A 16,826-nucleotide genomic window follows, 5' to 3' on the forward strand; every position below is an offset into this window, starting at 1 on the left:
ATAGTGACGCAACTGACAAACCGCTCTTTTTTTAGCTTCACTCATTTTTTTTCGGAGATTACTGACCGATTTAAACAATTCTAAACTCACTAATTGTACCTCGAACTGTTTTTGGGATGTAAATGAGAGAACTAATAGGCACTTGGTCCTCCGGCCGATTTTTCAAGTGATTGCATAACCTTTTTATATGAGAAAGGTAAAAATATTTCATTCTGATTATTAATTATAGATACAATGACTTCGTTTTAATCCAAGCTGGTTTATTTACGTCTCATGCACTATTTCGATTGAACAAATTAAACGAGCGAAATCCTTCGCTCGTGTTACTTATTTATACCATAAAGGGTTATACTTTTGAACATGCAACATAAAATATGCCTTGTGATTGGAATTTGAATATTCCTTTATCATAATAATTACGGTTGCAAAAATGTGACGCATCCGAAAATCTGCAGCGCATCAGCATGTGTCGGTTTTCGTTTTCTTCACCACGCGTATGAAATCGAACGCAGCATGCTGTGTGGTCGGTTCGTAGAGGCGATGTTGTGTTTTCTTCTTCCGTACCGACGCATAAACGTAAGAGCAAATTCAGCAGCTGCGAGATTCATATGGGTGGACTATAATATAACTGAAACTGAAACAAACGTATCCCCAGCAAGCCGTTCTAGTTTTATTTATTCGACCAGTTCTTCTGTCAAATTTAAAACTGGTCAACGATGCCGTTCTATTTTTTGTATATTTGAAACACGAGTAAAACACTGCTGGGGCTGCCAGTTTTTCTTGTTATAAAATCCAGATTTAAATTTTGTAACTGACATATATTATGAATCTAGAACTAAAACACTCCTGAATATGCCCTAATGGTGCACTTTACATGAAGGTTTTAAAATTTTGACAGTCATAAGCCTGTAATTTCGGAAGTCGAATTCGGATCGGGATGAAATTCAGGAATTCTGTATGGGGAATCATAAGATCTTTCATTTGAATTTATTTTACGAAAAAAAAATCAAGCCATCGCTGAGAAAAGTGAGTTCGATTTTCTAGTTTGTAAACAACATTCCCGGATCTTCCGAAACCAGAAGCCAGGAACTGGTATAGCCGAACTCGTTTTGTTTGGCCGTCAACTGGAAAGGCACATCGATCGGAATTTATTTGAGCCCAGTTTTGAAATATATTTTTGTGTTTTGCATCAGCGCGCTCTGTATAACTGTTTTAAATTTTCAACACTCTTCATTCTGTAGTTCCGGAACCGGAAGTCGGCTGCTGATAAAATTCGGGTGTTTTCTAGGCAACCAAAATTTCTAATGATCTACAATCAAAAATCAATCGTCACACTTTTGAATCCGCAATTGCACGAGAGTCTGCTTAGATTGATCTTGATTAGGACCCAGCACCGAACGTTGTTTGTCTTGATTTGTATTTGTTTTATAGCCGACGAAATTACGCCAATATCCCAAATGTATGCAGTTATATTTTTGTACATACTTGCGATACGGATTTCGATATTCAAGCTCTTCTTCGCCAAGCTTGTGTTCAAGTTTTGTAGTTTCTCTACCATTCTGCGATATCGGTTGAAGCGATAAACTTTTTCTCATTATCAATCGAGTTTATCTTACATAAATCCTAAGCACTCAAAATTTACCCTGAGGTAGCTGTCAATTTCTCAGGCGAAAACGACATAACATGGAATTTTATCCAAGCACAAAATCAGAACATGCCAATTAAAGCTTCTGATCGTTTTATGGCACTTTTTGTCTTGCTGTCTAGCAACAACCTACCTCTAGCACCCAAGTAGCAATCCGCAACTAGTTCTGATACGACAAAGTCCAAACTATGTTGCAACAAGAGCACGAATATGTTTTACTGGTTAAAACATGGTGACAGCAATGTTTCATCATAACATAACTAGTTACGAAATAGTTATTTAGGTTTCCAATAATAACATCTTTGTGTCATATTGAATTAAATATAATTTATAAGCTATCGTTACTTAATCCAAACATATCTTTAATCACAACAATGCTTCTAGATACTAGTTGAAAATAAGTTTATTTGACTTCAATAGTAGCAACCCGTAACTAGTTTTGATATCACTTAACCCAACTGTGTTGCAACAAGAGCACGAACATGTTTTTATGTTATACTGATTAAAACAAGGTGACTGCAGTGTTTCTTTAAAACGTAAACATTGAACTAACTATCATTTGTAAGTTATCGTTACTTGATTCTAACATATCTTTAATCACAGCTATGCTTTTAGGTACTAGTTGAAAAAAGGTTTATTTTCCGTTGCGAAACCATTATAAATACATAAGCGTATATGTAAATCGTTACTGTGAATTGATGTAGTAATAACTTAGATACTATAAGATTATAACATATAATTTCTTCATTGATTCAGATAGTTATCGGTAGGTTTTCCCAACGTTATGATAACGAAAATGCAAACAAAACAACCTTTGTTGGCTTGAATATGGTGAACACAATATGGAGTCTCAAGAAGTGTATGAAACATAAATAAAACCAGGATATTACTTGTTTTAAAACTACTTTTTGCCGAAAATAGTGAAAGGCAGTCGAGCTTGTTGCAGTTTGTTCTATGCACTGTCATAAACACGAAGAAAATAATATAGGGATTGAACATCGATTGTGATAATATCATAGTTCTCATGATATATGAATTTAAAATGATGAGAAATCACTCTACTTGGAATAATTTTGAGCATTATGAACATAGTGTTATTTTGCTGTTTATTTTTTATATCTTTATAAACAGATTTTGATTGAAGGCGCATAAAAAACAGTTAAGTAAAATTTAATTCCGCTCGACAGTTTCAAAATCGTTGTGAAATTTGTACCTTGTATCAAGTTTGTGATTTAAAGTACTCTTCTGCTTTTTTATTGATGATAGAAAAGTGTTCTGTATTCATTCAATGTTTATAATTTCGATTGTGACTAATTTTCAACTAGTTTACTTGAAAACAAGTTATTTTCAAGTTATGAAAAGATAAGTTCTTTCAGTATGGCATTACAATGTAACGACAACTTATTTTTAACCGACATAGAAACTAGTAGAAACTGCGCTTTTTGAGTCATGCAAGTGGTTAGATGTTAGTAACAATCACTCAAATATCTGGTTGCAAACTAGTCACAAACAAGCTAGCGTAACAAAAATTGTTACTTGGGCATGCTCCGCGTAGGACTGAAACGTTAGCTATAATTTCACTTCTATTTATAGATTCGCGTACTTCCAACAGCTTCGCATTTGCATCGATTGACCAGAGCGATGCTTTCCATTTGATGCTTCGCTTACTCCTTCAAAACCGTCGTCTTTGGTAGGAAAAACCGGTATTCCGGAGATTTTTAGCAGACAAAATAGGACACTTCTCGCTGCTAATCAAAATTTCAATTATTTATAATTGAAAATACGTGACTTGGTACATTCAAATTGAAACTTGGAAATATTCCCAATCAACTGATGAAATAATATTAATAATTGATACGAAATAGATTGAGCTGTAAATGTTTAAAACCTGACCACATTTCTACGTGTATTTTTCCTTGAATTTCTGATTTGCACCTCTATCTAGAAAATAGAGATGTGTTCCACATCGAAAGGTCGTATTTTGTAATTAATTATTTCCGAAGGTAGCATAAAGTTGCAGTTAAAATAGCTCTTGTTTGAAAAGACTTTTGATTGCCATCTGAACCTCGAAGGAACGGTTTGTATTCACGAATTTCAAATACAATTAAAAATAGTCAAATTTTTAATTTGATTAATTTGGGTTCGGTTTGTGAAAGTATACTGACCTAAACCTTCAAGAAACTACTTGAAAATATAAACTTGGATTTGTTTTACTACGCTTGTGCACTTTAGTTCCACTTATCTAATGACCTTTTCGTCATTATTCTGCCTCTTAGCAATCATCTACGGGTGTTGAATACTAATCAATTGTTCGGAGATTGAATAAGCTAGTACTAATAAATGAGCTCGACAGTTGCATCCGGTGTACAAATACTCACATTCCAACGCCTGTTGATATACTTTGCCAATGTATGTTTGCCCGACGAAGGAACTTACCACAGCATAGGTACCTTGTTTAATTTAAAAGAATGCACAGTCAATCGTTCCAATGTTATTCCAAATCGTACTCACTTGTCTCTACCTTCTGTTTTCTATCCATTATTTTTCAGAAGAAAACTTCGACTATGACCTGGTGGTCATCGGAGGTGGCTCTGGGGGTTTGGCCTGTGCCAAGGAAGCCGTACAGTTTGGCGCAAAGGTAGCGGTGCTGGATTTTGTGAAACCATCGCCACGCGGTACGAAGTGGGGTCTTGGCGGAACGTGCGTGAATGTCGGTTGCATTCCGAAGAAGCTGATGCATCAAGCGTCTCTCCTTGGCGAGGCTATACATGTAAGTTTGCGGTGTCGTCTTCCGTGTCATCAGTCTCAAATTAACTTGTTTACATTTACAGGATTCTCAAGCGTACGGATGGAAGTTTGCACAGCCGGAATCGGTCAAACATGATTGGGCTACGTTGACGGAGTCGGTGCAGAATCACATAAAGTCAGTGAACTGGGTTACGCGAGTGGATTTGCGTGATAAAAAAGTCGAGTACATCAATGGTTTCGGTTACTTCAAGGATGCACACAACATTGTGGCTGTGTTGAAGAATCAAACTGAACGAACACTGAGCGCAAAATACGTAGTCATTGCCACTGGAGGACGTCCACGATATCCCAACATCGAAGGTGCAGTGGAACACGGAATCACCAGTGACGATATTTTCAGTTTGCCAAATGAACCGGGAAAGACGCTGATTGTCGGTGCCGGATACATTGGATTAGAGTGCGCAGGTTTTCTGCATGGATTCGGTTATGATGCCACCGTGATGGTGCGCTCGATTTTGCTGCGTGGTTTCGATCAACAGATGGCTACCATGGTCGGTGATGCCATGGTAGAGAAAGGGATCAAGTTTTTGCATAAAACCCAACCGCAGTCCGTAGAGAAACAAGCAGACGGCCGTTTGTTGGTGAAGTACGTTTCCGACGATGGCCAGGAGGGTTCCGATGTCTACGATACCGTTTTGTTTGCGATTGGCCGAACCGCTTGCACTCTGGATCTGAAACTGGATCAAGCTGGGGTGGTAACCGCCGAAGGAGGGAAGTCCGATAAGTTGGATGTAGACACTTTAGAGCAAACCAATGTGAAAAACATCTTCGCCGTTGGTGATGTTCTTTACAAAAGGCCAGAATTGACACCGGTGGCCATCCATGCCGGACGACTGCTCGCACGTCGGTTGTTCAATAACCAAACCGACGTTATGGATTACGCCGACGTAGCCACAACGGTATTTTCCCCTCTGGAATACGGCTGCGTTGGAATGAGTGAGGAAGCAGCCGAAGAAAAGTTCGGCAAGGATAAAGTGGAAGTTTATCACGCGTACTACAAACCGACCGAATTTTTCGTTCCACAACGTAGTGTCCGGTACTGTTACTTGAAGGCTGTAGCGCTTCTCGAAGGGGACCAAAAGGTACTAGGTTTACATTTTCTTGGACCGGTTGCCGGCGAAGTGATTCAAGGTTTCGCTGCGGCCGTTAAGTCTGGACTCACGATGAAAATCCTCAAGAACACTGTCGGCATTCATCCAACGGTGGCGGAAGAATTCACCCGATTGTTGATTACCAAGAGCTCCGGACTGGATCCTACACCGGCTACGTGCTGTAGCTAAGCTCCCTCAATACCCACATTCGACTGATTGGATGTTCGTTAAACTGTATTATGCTGGAAGCCGAATGTATCTCAATGTAATTGAGTTAGTTTTTCTTCATACTGTTTAAATTCATAGAATAAAACAACAACAAAAAATCAAGCTGATAGACACCATCGAATTTTTGAACGCTTATATTTAAGTTGATCTTAACATCACCGATTGGCACACAGAAGGAATGCTCATAGATAAGAACAATGAGTCGAGATTCAACGATCTTTCGAACGTAACTAAATCTAATTATCTTGAGTACATTGTCCAAAAGGCACATCTATCTGCATTGCGTGACATTGATAATAAAACACTCATTGTGAACACGTAGTTTGTTTCTTTCTCTTGACATCATATTTAAAAGCCGAACTTTTCCGTTGTCATCTATTGAATAAGTATAAACGATAACGAAAAGTAAAATGGCACGCACAAAAAGACCTTATTAAGCTGTGAATTGAAATCAATACTAAATTTTCTCGGAGATGGCTGGACCGATATCAAAAAACTTGAAAGCTACTCTTGCGTTGAGATTCAAGTTCGAAGATTGATTATCATTTCCGGTTCCGGAGATATAGTGACGCAACTGACAAACCGCTCTTTTTTTAGCTTCACTCATTTTTTTTCGGAGATTACTGACCGATTTAAACAATTCTAAACTCACTAATTGTACCTCGAACTGTTTTTGGGATGTAAATGAGAGAACTAATAGGCACTTGGTCCTCCGGCCGATTTTTCAAGTGATTGCATAACCTTTTTATATGAGAAAGGTAAAAATATTTCATTCTGATTATTAATTATAGATACAATGACTTCGTTTTAATCCAAGCTGGTTTATTTACGTCTCATGCACTATTTCGATTGAACAAATTAAACGAGCGAAATCCTTCGCTCGTGTTACTTATTTATACCATAAAGGGTTATACTTTTGAACATGCAACATAAAATATGCCTTGTGATTGGAATTTGAATATTCCTTTATCATAATAATTACGGTTGCAAAAATGTGACGCATCCGAAAATCTGCAGCGCATCAGCATGTGTCGGTTTTCGTTTTCTTCACCACGCGTATGAAATCGAACGCAGCATGCTGTGTGGTCGGTTCGTAGAGGCGATGTTGTGTTTTCTTCTTCCGTACCGACGCATAAACGTAAGAGCAAATTCAGCAGCTGCGAGATTCATATGGGTGGACTATAATATAACTGAAACTGAAACAAACGTATCCCCAGCAAGCCGTTCTAGTTTTATTTATTCGACCAGTTCTTCTGTCAAATTTAAAACTGGTCAACGATGCCGTTCTATTTTTTGTATATTTGAAACACGAGTAAAACACTGCTGGGGCTGCCAGTTTTTCTTGTTATAAAATCCAGATTTAAATTTTGTAACTGACATATATTATGAATCTAGAACTAAAACACTCCTGAATATGCCCTAATGGTGCACTTTACATGAAGGTTTTAAAATTTTGACAGTCATAAGCCTGTAATTTCGGAAGTCGAATTCGGATCGGGATGAAATTCAGGAATTCTGTATGGGGAATCATAAGATCTTTCATTTGAATTTATTTTACGAAAAAAAAATCAAGCCATCGCTGAGAAAAGTGAGTTCGATTTTCTAGTTTGTAAACAACATTCCCGGATCTTCCGAAACCAGAAGCCAGGAACTGGTATAGCCGAACTCGTTTTGTTTGGCCGTCAACTGGAAAGGCACATCGATCGGAATTTATTTGAGCCCAGTTTTGAAATATATTTTTGTGTTTTGCATCAGCGCGCTCTGTATAACTGTTTTAAATTTTCAACACTCTTCATTCTGTAGTTCCGGAACCGGAAGTCGGCTGCTGATAAAATTCGGGTGTTTTGTATGAAACCATGAGACCTTTCATTTGAGAAAAGTGAGGAAGTAATTTGAAATTGAAATTTTTACACTTATTACCATGTAATTCCGGAACCGGAAGTCGGATTCGATTAAAATTCAAAAACTTTGTGTGAGACTACGTAGATTGTTACTTATGTGTTAAACCTTTGCAACACTAAGTGTCGCCCGGTGGATTTGACGTTTCCATAATAAAATTTACCCTTTTTCACCATGACCATCTTCAGATCATATTGTCATTTGAGCGCTATTTGTTTTGTTTGCAGTGAGTTGAAAGTTTTACCTCAGCAAGAAAAAAAGAATTGAATCATAAACATTTTCTTGCTATGATTTATTACAATTTTCGTCGCGGATTATCAAAACAATAGTGCTTCAAACAACTTAGTTTGACTTTTGGCAGTGTAGAACCATCCTATGCGACTGTGAAAAAACTGGTATAACGAATTCAATCGTGGTCGTAGTTCGCTTGCCAATGAATTCAAAGAAGGTCGTCCAAAATCAGTTGTTTTTCCAGAAAACAGCCATGCTGTGAAAAATCTGATAATGGAAGATCGCCACGTGACGTACCGTGAAATGGAGGCAGCCTTTGGCATTAGTGTTAAAAAATCTTATTTGCATTAACATTTAGTCGTGGAAAAATTTGTTCACGTTGTATCCCACATAATTTGGCAATAGCTCAAAATAAAATACTCGTGTCGATTGGGGCAAAAAAATTCAATCGTGGTGCTTCAAATTTGGTGTCTATGATATGAGCCCGAAATCAAACAGTAGTCGACTGTATGAGTGTTCCAAGAAGAACCAAATCCAACAAAAGTTGTTCGCGCTCAAAGCACTTAAAAAAAATAGTGGCTAAGTATTTGAATAAAAAAATTTCCAACTGTTTAAAAATTATTTTTAATTTGAATCAATGTCAAAACATATTCAATTCAAATACATCTAGTGTACTGAAACAGAAATAAGAATAAAATTCTGTATTCCTATAAGAATAAAATATTGTTTTCAATTTAAATTGAGAAAACTATGACATTTTATTGTAAATCTAAATATAATATGCATTACCGCATCAAATTTTAGTTTATTTTGGTTAACATTTTAATTAAAACATAATTATATTTATTTCAAACAAATATTTCAAGTTCATTCAGACAAAATGATTAGTGAAAATCAAAAATAAATCATGATGCATAAAAAATTATCATTTCAAACGATTAATATGAAAAATATACCTCTTTTATAATGCTCATGACTACGCAATATACATCTCATTTATCACTACTATAGTTTTCATACGAACAACTTCTAACTTTTTATTGGAATTGAGAAGTGAATCAGAAGAGCTGTTTGATGATGAGTGCGGTGTTGGGGATCGAACCCAGGTGGACTGCGTGGAAGACATCGACTAACTCATCACGATACACCCGCTCCCCATTATTTTTTTTAGTTATTTATGGTTATCTCTTCTTCTCTTTCTCTGTCTTCCACCATGCATTCCTCGATCACTATTTAGATCTACATGCCGATTCTGAACCCGTCTCTGCCTTCCACCATCTTTTGGCCACTAATTAGATCTACATGTCGATTCTAACACCGTTGTTAGCCCACGCTCGTTTATCACCTTCTCCACTAACTCTTGTATTCCATTCCCACTTTTTTCTTCTCTCTCACCTTTTAAACAAGAGTACTATTACTGCCATGTAATGCTTGGTGTCATCAACTAGTTATAGGGTTATAGATTTAGTTTTAATTGTTAGGGCATATTCAGGAGTGTTCTAGTTCTAGATGCATAATTTATGTCAGTTTTAAAATTTAAATCTAGAAATTATAACAAAATAAACTGGCAGCCCTAGCAGCGTTTTATCTGTGTTTCATATATAGAAAAAATAGAACGGCAATGTATACCAGTTTTAAATTTGACAGTAGAACTGGTCGAGATACGTTTGTTTCAGTTTCATTTACATTATAGACCACCCATATGAATCTTGCAGCTGCTGAATTTGCTCTTAGTGTTAAGTCCAAATGTATCTGTTGGATCATTGCAATATGTTGATACATATGATGATAAGGTTTTATACCTGCTGGAGAGAGGGATTACCTTATTTTATCTCCACTGTTCGTTTAGAGAAGATACTGCCAGAAAGAGCTGTCAAATCGGTAGGAAAATTTCTAATTACTTAAGGCCATCGTCCAAGTACCATGCGCGCGGGTGGTTTTAGGAAATTTTCGATGGAAATTTCGAAAAATTTGACAAAACCAAAAACATACAGACCTTTGAAATACTTTTATCTATCTACAAGGTGAAAATGACTGGAAAATTCGGAGGATTTTACGAGTCTTATCAAAAATAGCGCTGAAAAAATGAGCTTTTTTTTGTAATTTTTCACAATTATTTGAAAAAATAATTCGATGGAATGAAATTTTTTTTTTTCAAAAAAAACCTCATGCTGGCAACAAGGATCACATTCGGACACATTTTTGGAAAACCTTTTCACGCTTTTCATGGAAAATCAACAAATTTTATATAACCGATTTCGTGGAATGAAAAGCGTGAAAAGGTTTTCCAAAAATGTGTCCGAATATAATCTGTGTATCCATAATAAAGTTTATTTGAAAAAAAAGTTTATGTCATCGCTTTATTTTTCCAGATAATTGTGAAAGATCACAAAAACACTCATTTTTAAGAGCTATTTTTGATAAGACTCGGAAAATCCTCCGAATTTTCCGGCCATTTTCACCCTGTATATAGATAAATGTATTTCAAAGGTCTGTATGTTTTTGGTTTTGGCAAATTTTTCGACATTTCCATCGAAAATTTCCTAAAACCACCCGCGCGCATGGTACTTGGACGATGGCCTTAACCTTTAAACGATTTCTTATAAAAACGGGCAAATTCATTTAAAAATCGTATTGGTGTTTAAAAAAAATTTTTATTCTGAGGTGGAAATGTTGATCTTAATTTTTGGTACGAAAACTAACGTTTATTTAGAATTGAGCATTATACTTGGTTCAATATCATTTTTCAAATATCTGGAAATAACAAATAAAATATTCAAAATAAATGGTATTCGCTTGCTAAACATTCTTGTACTCGAGAAATCAACATTACACTGGTTTTTGTTAAAAAAAAAATGTTGGTACGAAAAAAACTAACCTTACGCAATTTCACACATTTATGAAGATTTTCCATGTTTGATCACAGTTCCAACTAGAACAAGTAGTCACTTTGAAATTGATTTTCTTCTACTCCGAGTATTATTTTTATTGTTGATATATATTTGTACTATTGAATAAACAAAAAAATCGTTTCAAATAACTACTGCCTATATGAGAATTTTCGGAAGAACACTTCTTTTCTTGGTTCCATTTTTCATTGGTAGATGTCGCTACTGGTAATTCAGTTTTGCGACAATGTGTCAATTTCCTATGACATAGAAAAATAAGTTATCTTTGGTGAAACCCGAAATATTCGCAATAAACAACTTGTCACATTCTCCCACATGGTTGATTTTGAAAAAGAAATTAGAATGAAATGTCGTGCAACAATTTGTATACGGGTGACATAACGCAAAAACATGAGTGACTATCGATAATACGCACATTTTGCACTGTCCCTGCACATCAGAACACTCAATTTTGTATGAATATGTGTGTACATATTTATCATGTTACCGGCATGAGTGTTGACGAAGAAAACGAATGTTATTTTTGTGATGAAATCAAACAGTTGTTTCTAATTGAGAGTAACAATAGATGCGACACGTCTTCTGTCTGTAGTAGCAATAATAACACCAATTTTTGGAGGTGGGTGGAGGAATGTTTCGGTGACAGGCTAGGTAAGTAAACTAAAGTAATATGAAGTTTAGCTAGTACGATATTTTTATGCTACACTTCACAGTTTATCATGACCAACCGCTGTCATACGAATACTGTCGATCGGTAACACCGGCTTTTCATGAATTCCTAAGATGTTGCCCAACCGCCGTCTATTCGGAACAAATGCTTTCGTGGACCGGTCGCTTAGATCTGCTCTCGTTAGCTGTTGGCATCGCAACGCAAGACACACTGCGCAGTTCGCTTATTCTAACATCGATTGTTGAATACTCGCTTGGCAATGTGTTTCAAACCAAGACCGGAACTGCACCTCCTCACTTGCTTCGCGATTTACTTATGGCCGATGCTTTGACCAGTGTATTAGGAGAAAATGCAGTGTATCTGCTGCGATTACTGCTAGGAACACCAAACGGAATCAACCTCCGCAATCTAGTTTGGCATGGCTTTGCTAGCCGAACCGATGTCAGTCCACTGTACATCAATTTTCTGTTGTTTATGCTGAGTTCCATTGGTGACCGGTTGGAAAAGATGAACTTTGTAGTCAGACACCGAAGATGTGCAGAACAGTGGGGAGAACTTGTTGAATCAATCAAACTTGATCATTTTTATGAGGTATTATTCGAAGGAATACTACACGACATCAGTGCGTTGCCAGAAGTGCTGAAATCAAATTGGTTACAAGCTATCCATCTCTACAGAAAAGGCGAGTTTTATCAATGTGTTTGTATAGCACTACCCCAATTGGAGATGTACCTACGAAAACTCTATGGGACATTGTACGATATCGATTATCGAGCAAAACTTAATGAGTATTACATTATAATGGATACGATATTCGAAGAATTTGATTCAATGAATGCTCGCAATAAAATACATCGTCATTTCTCGACACCACTGTTAGAACTGGTTTACGATTTATTCTCAGCGCTTGAAGGTCCGCGAATACGGGATAAACTAAGCCATGGTGAACTCAAGCTATCACAAGTCGATGAAACACTAGCCAACAGAGTGCTATGCTTGTCTAATTTAATACTAATCAATGATAAAAACTTCCAGTATGTGAGCATTTTTCATCCTAATGCAAAACTTAAACTTAGACTGAAGGAATGTGAAATTGCACTGGACATGATTGCCTTAATAGAACTACCAGTTGAATCTATGATTGAAACCGAAATTAGCCCTTTTCTGCCATCCGTTGGGATCCCTAGCCGGATACACATCTTTCATCGTGAGGCAAAGGAAGCTGAACTGGTCGGATTATTGACACGGATAAGCTCAGTTCAGAAAATGGCAGTGGATAATTTGTATGAGTCGTTAACCTCTCGATTGGATGCATTGGTCAGACGAGAACTGCGTTCAAGAGCAAGGAACACATTAGATAATATGGTTAGGATGTTCCCAACTGTTTGGCAAGGGTTGACGTTGGTTTTGCGAATAGTAAAGTGGATTTTCCATTGCCTTATGGAGTTGACCGAGCTACCAACTACCACGAAGGTAACACGGTAAGTACGTCCGTACCCTTGAACCGGATGTCTTGCTCGTATGAAAGGATTTCTCAAAATTCTATTTTATCCTTTCAAAGGAACTGGATGTTTGGTGATTTTCCTCATTATATGTATCTTATATCTGCCGTTTTTCCTCCATTCTGCAGATTTCTAAAGTTTGTTCTAAAATATACGGAAAATGCAGCTAAAAATCTAAACTCGAAGAGCAACGCGTGGCAGCCCTTGTATGAAGCGACTAAGCGCGAGCTGTACGATAAAACTAGACAGAACCTACCGATACTGCTGTGTTGATATATATATGTATACGTGACTCATGTAACATTTACTGAACTTGTCGAATTAGTGAAAAGTGTGACTGTGGAAATAAATAATTTACATTTTGTATATTTTTCGAGAGGTCAACGATAAAGATAGACGCAGTAACAGTGGATAACTGTCAAGCCAACTGTCATACTAGAAACTGTATCCCAATCTTCAGTGCTGTGTTACTCTCACTCCACTCGAAACATATAGAACACCTAATCCTATCTCTAAGACTTTATGCATCTTCGTAGCCACGTTTGTACAAATCAATTTTTTTCTTCACATTCAGATGATGCTCGGGTACCAAAACAAAAGTACTAACTTACGCATAATAGAGTTGGGATCAGTGAATCATGTTCCAGACCACATGACGTCAAAGGTTCGAATCCATAGATGAAAATTCCGTATCTAATCACTCTTCAGCCGCTTCGGTACACTATCCGAGCCTTGTGAGTTCGAGTCCTCGGAGAAGGGCATATTCGACACGAACTCTGTCGCACCCTGAGAATCGCTTACAAGTGAGAAACCTATAACAAAAAAAAACGTTTATTTACGTGCACAAAAGCTTTGCCAAACGAATACCTACAGGTATTAGAATCTTCAGTGGTCAGCGCGAAATTCGAGTTCGAATTCGAATCCGTTCCTGGTTTTCTGCTGTTCTCCTTGTTTTCGCTACTGTTGCTATTACTATTACTATTGACCGTGGCTGCATTGCTGACCGATGTATTTAGTCCATTTACACCACCACTGCTCACCCCCGTTGCACCTTTCAGCAAACCAGCGCCCTTTTTGTTTTCCTTGCTGGAAATTGGGACCCACTTGAAGATTTTCATCGAGGTTTCACCGATCGTGACCCACTTCTTCTCCCAACGACGAACACGGTCCATCGAGAGCATAAATTTTTTGACATCATCTTTCTTACTGGCACGCGTTTCGGCTCGTACACTGCGGGACATGTTCGGAAATGGTTTATCCTTTGACGACACACCAACCATAACACAATGCAGTACCCCCAATCGAAAGTAAGACGGAGAAAAATCGATGAATAGAAAAAAAAATCAGCTAAGCACTATTAAATTTTAAGTTAAAATTACAAAAATTGTGCACCGGACGAGAAATTAGCGTTTTGTGTTCCCGAAGAAACAGTTGAACCAGTTTTAGTTTGTTTTTATTGCCGTTTTCTCACTGCACCCGACCGAAAAATATATGCTACACGAAAATGGATTCCTTGAAGCGTCTGTCACTGCTCTGTCCTTCTTCACATACAGAATCCACCTCCATGTTGTTATGTTTTTCGTTAGTATTAGTAAATGATGGCAGATTCAAATCAGGTGGGTATACACCTTTGAAGCTGAAATGATTAGAGTAAAAATAGTAAAGTACAATTTCTAATTGTTAACAAATTTCGCGTTTTTGTGTCATCCATTTTGAAATGGAATTTCGGACGATTCGAATCTCTTTGAGAATTTTTCATGATAGTAAACGAAACAGAAAGACATTCAAAAACTAGTGTTTAATTTTGAGGGAACTTTATTGTATACTTTTTATTTTTACCTGAGCTCTCTTCAAAATGATGGATAATGGTAAGCTAATTTAAATACTATGCGATACACGTAAAATAGGTAATTATATGTAGAATTTGATTTGGAATTCAGCATGGTTTCCAAATGGATTTCGAATCAGATGCAACAACCGATTTCTACTAGCATCGGTTGTTGCATCTAATCCGGAATCCATTTGGAAATTGTATTGAACTCCGAATCCAGTTCCAGCCAAGTAAGAGCTGATGGCATTTAATTGTAACGGCACCAGTAGCCATCACATATACGAAAACCATTCGTCAGAGTGAGTCTACTGTCTCTGTTCGATAGATTGACCTTAATATTTCAATGCCAAGTCATTTTTAAAGCATGAACTTCTGGAACAAAACCCAATAAAAAAAAAGTTCAGCAACGCCATTGCACGGTATCACATTCAACAATTCATGTCAATTGCATGGGTGCGCAGTGCTGCTATTTTGGCGCGCACGAATTTGACGTTTCTCTCCCCTTCTCTATGTACGAGATTCGATGCGAACTCGCCTGAGGGCGCCATGTTCGCAAAAAGGGATGTTGCCAATGATTTGTTCGGGATATGTGAGAGCTGGATATCTTGTTAATATGATGTCTTTGGTATAAGAGATATTCACATTGTAAATTTTGAAAAGGCGCATAGTAAAGTAGAATTAAATAAACGAAGGATATTATTCTGAAATGAAGAGGAACGATTTCCACCACACCATCTGTAAAAGCTGCTGTATGATTTTTTCGTGGGTTTTGTTCCAGAAGTTCATTTTCTCCCCTACTTCTATGTATAAGATTCGATGCGGGCTTGCCTGGGGGCGACATGCTCGCAAAAAAGGATGTTGCCAATGATTTGTTCGGGAAATGTGAGAGCTGGATATCTTGTTAATATGATGTCTTTGGTTATGGTGATTGTTTTGACATATCCCATGTATTTAGAAATATTTTTGATGAATTTTTCCATTTACTTGAGTTTGAACAAATGCAGATGGGAAAACCTTGCAAATATGGTTAAAAAAAGATTATTCACGTGTAGTCATCAAACATATGATTTAAAATTGTCCTATACACTTGAAAATCTCGGATGAAATTTGATATTTTCAGTTCACATACAGATTTGATTTAGATGATAAAACATGAGAAAATGGACGAATAAAACAACTTTTGATCGTAATTTATCAATTAATCTCAAAATCCAAGCATAAAAACAAAGAATATCCCAGATATGAAAACAGTACCAAACCTTACTTCTTCGAATTTGATATTTCATCTTACGATTTCATTTTAACGTTCAATCAAACATTCCGTGGAAAGAGAAATTTATGATCGATTTTTTACCGAATTTTCACACCTTTTTGTATGTTAGTATTTGATTCATAAGAAAAAAACCCGTAATTTTTTTCGAATCTGAAAATTATCACAATTGCTTAGTTCAAAGCTCGCCGCGATCGCAGAAGAGTTGATTGGGTTCTTCAATATTTGAAACACGAATAAAACACCGCTGGGGCTGACAGTTTTTTTTGTTATAAAGTCCAGATTTAAATTTTATAACTGACATAAATTATGCATGTAGAACTAGAACAGTACTGAATATGCCCTTATGATGCCAAATTCCATATGAATTTCGTATGAATGTCTTTTTGTTTCACATGGAGATATCAATTGCATCACGATCCATATAAATACTCCGCATACAAGTTCGTTTTTGAGAAAGATATGTTACATTCACACGCTTGTGAGGAATTATGGCAACCGTCAGAAGACTGGCTGCATTCCGGCTGCTGTCAAAGCTGTCCAGGCGAAATTATGTCATTATCTCGCCGTAAGTGGTTTGTTTATTTCTCTCTTCCTGTTTTTTTATTCGACTTCATTTGATATTTGTCAATCCCGCATGTACATACAAAAAACGAATTTTAAGACGAGGTAAATGAGATTGAAATATGGGTATGTTTGGAAGTGAGAAAGCAATGTTATTGGCAATAACATTTTTCAAAAT

General features: G+C 36.9%; 3 protein-coding genes across 4 annotated transcripts; 2 read left to right on the forward strand and 1 right to left on the reverse strand.

The window, feature by feature from the left end:
• The first annotated feature begins 3,942 nt into the window (after nt 1-3,942).
• On the forward strand, nt 3,943-6,093 carry LOC131425705 (thioredoxin reductase 1, mitochondrial-like). The gene is made up of 3 exons (XM_058587787.1): nt 3,943-4,091; nt 4,195-4,415; nt 4,477-6,093. Exons 1-3 carry the CDS (start codon nt 3,986-3,988, stop codon nt 5,731-5,733), a joined length of 1,584 nt encoding a protein of 527 aa, XP_058443770.1. The 5' UTR covers nt 3,943-3,985; the 3' UTR covers nt 5,734-6,093.
• A 4,672-nt stretch (nt 6,094-10,765) lies between these two features.
• On the forward strand, nt 10,766-13,256 carry LOC131425707 (endoplasmic reticulum membrane-associated RNA degradation protein-like). The gene is made up of 3 exons (XM_058587790.1): nt 10,766-11,462; nt 11,525-12,962; nt 13,112-13,256. Exons 1-3 carry the CDS (start codon nt 11,267-11,269, stop codon nt 13,254-13,256), a joined length of 1,779 nt encoding a protein of 592 aa, XP_058443773.1. The 5' UTR covers nt 10,766-11,266.
• On the reverse strand, nt 13,053-14,544 carry LOC131425708 (B-cell CLL/lymphoma 7 protein family member B-B). 2 transcript variants are annotated; one of them, XM_058587792.1, is made up of 3 exons: nt 14,363-14,544; nt 13,855-14,242; nt 13,053-13,795 (listed from the first exon to the last, which is right to left on the reverse strand). In XM_058587792.1, exons 2-3 carry the CDS (start codon nt 14,222-14,224, stop codon nt 13,677-13,679), a joined length of 489 nt encoding a protein of 162 aa, XP_058443775.1. In that variant the 5' UTR covers nt 14,225-14,242; nt 14,363-14,544; the 3' UTR covers nt 13,053-13,676. The 2 variants fall into 2 exon arrangements, with proteins under 2 accessions (XP_058443775.1, XP_058443774.1); XM_058587791.1 differs by having other exon boundaries at nt 13,855-14,544.
• Nucleotides 14,545-16,826: the final 2,282 nt, after the last annotated feature.

This window comes from Malaya genurostris, chromosome 1 (genome assembly GCF_030247185.1).
Source record: "Malaya genurostris strain Urasoe2022 chromosome 1, Malgen_1.1, whole genome shotgun sequence".
Classification (NCBI taxonomy): Eukaryota; Metazoa; Arthropoda; class Insecta; order Diptera; family Culicidae; genus Malaya; species Malaya genurostris.

Bases quoted from the DNA above. Each gene is read 5' to 3' on its own strand.
- LOC131425705 (XM_058587787.1), top strand. From the start codon at position 3,986: ATGAGCTCGACAGTTGCATCCGGTGTACAAATACTCACATTCCAACGC. The intron at 4,092-4,194 runs GTACCTTGTTTA...ATTATTTTTCAG, and splicing joins AGGAACTTACCACAGCATAG to AAGAAAACTTCGACTATGAC. The intron at 4,416-4,476 runs GTAAGTTTGCGG...TTACATTTACAG, and splicing joins TCCTTGGCGAGGCTATACAT to GATTCTCAAGCGTACGGATG.
- LOC131425707 (XM_058587790.1), top strand. From the start codon at position 11,267: ATGAATATGTGTGTACATATTTATCATGTTACCGGCATGAGTGTTGAC. The intron at 11,463-11,524 runs GTAAGTAAACTA...TACACTTCACAG, and splicing joins ATGTTTCGGTGACAGGCTAG to TTTATCATGACCAACCGCTG. The intron at 12,963-13,111 runs GTAAGTACGTCC...TCCATTCTGCAG, and splicing joins ACTACCACGAAGGTAACACG to ATTTCTAAAGTTTGTTCTAA.
- LOC131425708 (XM_058587791.1), bottom strand. From the start codon at position 14,263: ATGGTTGGTGTGTCGTCAAAGGATAAACCATTTCCGAACATGTCCCGC. The intron at 13,796-13,854 runs GTAGGTATTCGT...TTTTTGTTATAG, and splicing joins CACTGAAGATTCTAATACCT to GTTTCTCACTTGTAAGCGAT.